At 34.0% G+C, this 6,168-nt stretch overlaps 1 protein-coding gene across 2 annotated transcripts; it reads left to right on the top strand.

The window, feature by feature from the left end:
• Positions 1–1,349: 1,349 nt before the first annotated feature.
• LOC109341002 (protein farnesyltransferase subunit beta-like) lies at positions 1,350–6,057 on the top strand. 2 transcript variants are annotated; one of them, XM_019578786.1, is made up of 13 exons: positions 1,350–1,657; positions 1,860–1,965; positions 2,529–2,564; positions 3,110–3,192; positions 3,331–3,384; positions 3,788–3,839; positions 4,128–4,192; positions 5,086–5,142; positions 5,261–5,333; positions 5,446–5,532; positions 5,606–5,692; positions 5,723–5,762; positions 5,890–6,057. In XM_019578786.1, the coding sequence occupies exons 1-13, from the start codon at positions 1,443–1,445 to the stop codon at positions 6,036–6,038; spliced, it is 1,104 nt and encodes a 367-aa protein (XP_019434331.1). In that variant the 5' UTR covers positions 1,350–1,442; the 3' UTR covers positions 6,039–6,057. The 2 variants fall into 2 exon arrangements, with proteins under 2 accessions (XP_019434331.1, XP_019434330.1); XM_019578785.1 differs by having other exon boundaries at positions 1,353–1,657; positions 5,606–5,762.
• The last annotated feature ends 111 nt before the right edge of the window (positions 6,058–6,168 follow it).

Raw genomic sequence — 6,168 nt, forward strand, 5'->3', positions numbered from 1 at the left:
CAACTTCCCTCCTCCAAGCAAAGTGAGACTAATGAGTTTTTTTCATTTCACTTCAAAACATCATTGTTTCAACAAATTCCAACAAATACCTTATATATGTATAAGGAAAAATAGATTTTATTTAAAACATGTTAAAGTTTGATGCAAGAAAACCATTTTTCTAGATTTATTTCTAGTTAGGAATGACAATGAGGCGGATCGAGGTAAGATTTATATTTGCCCAACCCCAAACCCAAAATTCAAAACTTGAATCCGAACTCAACGAGGTTGAAATTAGCAATACCATCCCCAAAATCGTCAACTTTTGGATAACCCGAAACTGGCGAGGAACCCGAAACTCTAGAAAGAACTTAACATTAAGTATATTGCAATACATTATTTTACTTGTGTTGTAACTACAACTTTGTAGGGAAAGCCTTTTATCATTTTGTAACTTGAATTGAGATTGCTCTGACGAAATTAATGGATGGAGGAGATGAAGCACATCATGTAAGAATAGGAAAAACTAAAGGGTGATTCATAATTTAACTAATATGATTCACCACAAAAAACAAGGTAATCCAATACAATCTAATTCGGGATTTTATTAGATGAATAATGTAGAATATATCTTTTGGATGAATAGAGTACACATGAACTTGGAGAATGAATGGCAGCACCAACTGGGATGGGTTCAGGATAGGATATCACATGTACCAAACCCAAACCCGAAATTAACATCGAATAAAACCCAAACCCGAAATTAACATTGGATAATACCCAAACCTGAACCCGAAATTAACATTGGATAATACCCAAACCCGAACTCAAACATAATGGCAGCGAGTTTAACTCATTAAATTCGGGTTAAGTTCGAATGGGTACTCATGTGTTCAATTGTTATTATCATCCCTATTCCTAGTTACACACTCAACGATCAATATAAAACTTTTTTCATTCTCTACGATATGGTAAGTATATTGGGAGAAAATCATATATTATTAAGTTGGAGTTTAGAAAATGGATTATTTTGGATCCAATAAATTTTAGAGTAAAAAATTATTTTGATCATGAAATAATTTTACTAATATCAATTTAGTTTCTAAAAGTTTGAAAATCCAAAATGGTAACCAAGATATTAAATATAAGTTAAATTATTCATTTTAACATTTTTATAATCTTTAAATGAGATTATTTTGGTTCATATTCATAATATTTAAATATTAATTTGAATTTTTATTTTTCCTATCAAATTGGTGAAATTTTTTAAAGAATACAAATGGGTATTAGTATTATTTTAATTTTCATCACATTGGACCAACGTAATTGTAATTGTGAGCTCCAGCATGAGAAGGCTGCCTGAAACCCAACACTAACATCAAACCCATGCCTACTTTGTGACTCTTAGTTAGGAGAAAGTGAAAGTGAAAAGAAGAAGATAGGAAGGAAGAAAGGAGCAATAGATGGATCCATCATCAGCCTCTTCTACTATTCCCACAGTGACTCAAAGGGATCAATGGATGGTAGAGTCTCAGGTATTTCAGATATTTCAACTCTTCTCTTCTATTCCTCAAACCGCACAATCTCTCATGCTTGAACTCCAACGCGATAATCATATCACGTACCTCACCAAATCTCTCTCTCACCTCCCTCCCTCTTTCTCCGTCCTTGATGCCAAGTAAGTATTCCAGTTTTCACTTACTCGAATAAGATTGTCTCTTTATTAAATAAATAAATAACCAACAAGTTTGAGGATTCGATTTCTGGAAGCTACACTTGTTGATGGGGCAACACGAAGCCCCGAAAGGGTGAGGGGTATCTTTGGTAATACCAAATAAATAAATAAAAAAGTTGTCTTTTTGTGTTGTATGTAATTTCAGTCGACCCTGGCTCTGCTATTGGATAATACACTCTATTGCTTTGTTGGGAGAATCTCTTGATTATCAAATCCAACACAATGCTATTGATTTCCTGAACCGTTGCCAGGTTTCCATTTTTTTTATATAATTCATATTCTCACTGCATTTTGTACTATTTTGCATTCTTTGTAAATTGTATAGGAAATGAATAAATAGAGAGAGTGTTGAAATTGCAGGAGAACCCACATTTTGTTTTTGTTATGTGTCTTACCAAACTCGCTAGGTAGAGAAGGATACAACAAGAAATCTGAAATATTTTAATGTGAGAAGGAAACAACTTTGTTGGGACACCTTTCTAGACATCATAGACAAATGTGAGTCTGGGTGTGTATCGTGATATCTCGTAATTTGAAGTGGAGCAGACATAATGTATGTAAATGTGAGTGTTGCCGAGGTATCGATTTTAGTTGTATGAATCATTTAATTGATGTGAGAAAGAGTGTATATAATGAACCAACATGACATTTACATAGTTCTATACAGAATAACTACTAGCTGGTCCTTTAATTGTCATTTGTCATGTTTTATTTTCTTTTGGTGTATGGCAATTACAGGGTTTATTGGTTTGCGGATTTATTCTAATCCCTTTTCTACGCCTTGTTAAGTGTGTTGTTCTTTGTGTACCAACAGGATCCGAATGGTGGATATGCTGGGGGACCGGGACAGGCAAGCAACTGTTATGTTTTTTGGTTTTGTGTGTGTGTGTGATTATACTGCTTTAAACTTCAATATCAAACTCGCCCTTGTTGAATTTGATTCTCAGCTTCTCTGTATCAAGAACTGATTTAATCGACTCTTTCTGCCAACTCTAATGTTTTTGAACTGAAACTAACTAATAACATGTTTAGTTATGATGTAAAACATGCTTCTATACTTATGTTTAGTACATAACTGGAATTTTGTAAAGACGGAAAAGAATATGGTAAAGGGAGGTTATACGGCGTAGCCCAGTTGTGTGGCTTTAGAAGGCTTGTAGTGTTTGATTTTGAATAGTTAATGACATATCTTTTTTCAGTTCTTTCATGTTTTTGATTAAATTATAGTTTATGACAACAATATGCCTTGTATTGTAGGGGTTCACTTTGTTTTGGCTGTAAATCTAGTCTTGGAAGAAGTAAAATACTTCTCAAATTTTGAAGTTGTATTTCTGTACCATGCACCTTTATAATGTTCAAAAGCATAGTGATTAATGTCCTTGAAATCTTCCTCAGATGCCTCATCTGGCTACAACTTATGCTGCTGTCAATGCACTCATTACTTTGGGTGGTCAGAAAGCTTTGGCATCAATTAATAGGTGGTCACTTTATGATCATCAAATCAAGCATTTAATAGTTTATACTTTAATAGTATATACCATGTATCATTTATCTGCTGGAGTTAATTTTCGTACATTTGGAATGATTTGTTTTAAACTTTGAATAATTGTTCTCAGAGATAAACTATATGGGTTTCTACGGCGGATGAAACAACCAAATGGGGGATTCAGGTTTGATGTCTTATTCATCTCATTTACTTCAATTAACAATAAGAAACAAGATAGATGTCATATGCTGCTTCCGGTTTTTAATTTTATTTGATGGTCATTTGACTCATTCTAATTTTTTATGAATAACGAGCAACCGTGATGTGGTATGCTTATGTGTCCATTACTTACACACCGCTTGCACACACATCATTCGCACCTTTGAACTGTTACAGATTTGATTGCGTGTGTTTGGAGCTAGTTGCGCAGAAATTAAAATGTGACAAAATCACTGATGTGAATGGTGTAACTTTATGTTAAAAGCATTTTTTCATGCTTATTATTGTTCTCGTTGACACATTTAGGATTGATTTGGCGTAACATTTTTTAATTCAATCATTCCCCCCCAATCATACTCTTTATTCAGGATGCATGATGAAGGAGAAATTGATGCTCGAGCATGCTACACTGCCATTTCTGTAAGTTGGTTTCTGTACTTTTGTCTTTGTTTAACACATACTAATGTGTAAATATGTACATAAAATCGGGCATTGCACTTTGTGGATCAGTACTACGCATAAATCTTATTACAATGATCATTTCATTGTATTAGAAAAGCCTCATATAGCTAATTACTAATTAGGAATGACAATATGTTAAAAGCTGATGGCTAACTAAGACCTTATTACTGCTATCCTTTATTATCATCATTGTGGGAGGGATTTTTATGCTATTGCTGGTAACATAGAGGATCTTGTTGGAACCAGGTTGCAAGTGTTTTGAACATTTTGGATGATGAGCTGATCAAGAATGTTGGAGACTACATTTTAAGGTTAGTTTCAAGAACCAGTAACTTCAATTTGGCACTAAATATAGTTCTACGGTCCCATCTTGGAGAGCAATGTTTAGAATAGAAACTTCACAGTTGACAAAACTGAGACTCATTTTTCTTTCTACTGCGTAGATTGTTTTTTGATTTTCCTTCACAACAATTTGCACGTGTTCAAAATATGTTGACAACTTGACATTAAAACAGAGTAAAGACCTACTTTGGTTCCTCAAAAAATTTGCTTGTACCAGTCGGTCCCTGAAAAATTTTAAAACCTAAATTGGTCCCCAAAAATATGAAATGTTGGTCAAATTAGTCATTCTTTGACTCACATTCACGATCTTTGAGTACTAGTTCAGATTTTTACATTTTCGGGGATCAAATTGGTACATGTGAAAATTCATAAGGATAGAAGTGAGTATTCACTCTAAAAAAACTGTTGTATGATATATTCATTAACCGTTTGTGGCTTCACATAGGGCCTTGCCTCGTAATAATTGAAGGGTGCATTTAGCAAAATTTTGGTGGTATAGCATGTTGGGGTACTGAATTAAGGCAAATTGTTTTACAATATTTTCATTAACTGTGTGTGGCATTGAACGGGATCTTTAATTATAGCCACTTTTAATACTTAAAAGTTTCAATAGCCACAACAATGTTGTATGCTTATGTTGGGATCTCGAATTCTCTCCACTTTTTGGGTGCTTTAGAATGAATTTGGCTGTTCTCATATTAGACATTGTTTAGATGGTTTTCATTTTGATGGCATAGCAGCATTGGTTTCTTAGTGTTAAAAGTAACCCAGTTCAATTGTCAACTTAAAAATGGAAAAAAAAATTTAAATGCATGCTGTGTGGTGCGATACATATTTTATGCTCTATGGTGTTTCTCTGCAGTTGTCAAACTTATGAGGGTGGCATTGCTGGTGAGCCTGGGGCCGAGGCTCATGGTGGGTATGTGTCATCCTATTTATTCTCTCTCTCACATTATATCTCTTTACAACAATATGATTATGGAATTAAAAACCAAAGTGCATATCAGAAGTCTTAATAGATATTATTTGTTAAACAGGTACACCTTTTGTGGATTAGCTGCAATGGTTCTGATTGGAGAGGTTAATCGCTTGGATCTGCCTCGATTAGTTGTAAGATAATTGTTCCTTTCCTCATGGCTTCCAATTAATCATAACAACCTCATTTCAAGTTGCACATGCTTAAAGTTACATGAATGATATAATAATCTTTAGACCTTATTAGGATTGGGTAGTATTCCGCCAAGGCAAGGAATGCGGATTCCAGGGAAGAACAAATAAATTGGTGGATGGTTGCTACTCCTTTTGGCAGGTAATTTAGATTATATATTTTCTTCATCACTCTTCTTTGTGATATTGTTTGACTGAAACTTGAAAATAATTAGGGAGGAGCTGTTGCACTGCTGCAAAGATTGTATTCGGTTGTCGAAGAACAATTGGCAGAGGCCTCACAAATTTCTCCAAAATCTGATGTAGCTGAAGAAGAACAAGAAAGTTTATATGGAACCTCTAGAAATGCAACTTGTCATTTTACACATGGAGGTAGGTTGACTCTGAAGTACGACACTTTTGAAGAAAAAAAACCTACATTAAATTCTCCTATTAATACGAATATTTCTTTTGATTTTCATTTTTCTTGAGATGAACCTTTCAATTCTGATTCATGCAGGCACGGGTGAACCTGGTTTTTCCGATTTTAAAAATATTGGTTATAATTTTATCAACGAGTGGAGAGCAAGGGATCCACTTTTTCACAGCATTGCCTTACAGCAGTATATTCTATTATGTTCACAGGTCTATATTCTATCTATTGGTTAATGTCTCGATCCTCATATTTATAATTCGATTAATATGTATACACTGTCAGTGTAAGTGTTTTTTACATTGTCAGCAAATTATCACTATTGATTTATTAACCACCATTGACTCTCAAACAAAAGTAATACAA

This window comes from Lupinus angustifolius, unplaced genomic scaffold, assembly GCF_001865875.1.
Source record: "Lupinus angustifolius cultivar Tanjil unplaced genomic scaffold, LupAngTanjil_v1.0 Scaffold_327, whole genome shotgun sequence".
Taxonomy (NCBI): domain Eukaryota; kingdom Viridiplantae; phylum Streptophyta; class Magnoliopsida; order Fabales; family Fabaceae; genus Lupinus; species Lupinus angustifolius.

Bases quoted from the DNA above. Each gene is read 5' to 3' on its own strand.
- LOC109341002 (XM_019578785.1), top strand. From the start codon at position 1,443: ATGGATCCATCATCAGCCTCTTCTACTATTCCCACAGTGACTCAAAGG. The intron at 3,385-3,787 runs GTTTGATGTCTT...CTCTTTATTCAG, and splicing joins CAACCAAATGGGGGATTCAG to GATGCATGATGAAGGAGAAA. The intron at 5,334-5,445 runs GTAAGATAATTG...AGACCTTATTAG, and splicing joins TGGATCTGCCTCGATTAGTT to GATTGGGTAGTATTCCGCCA.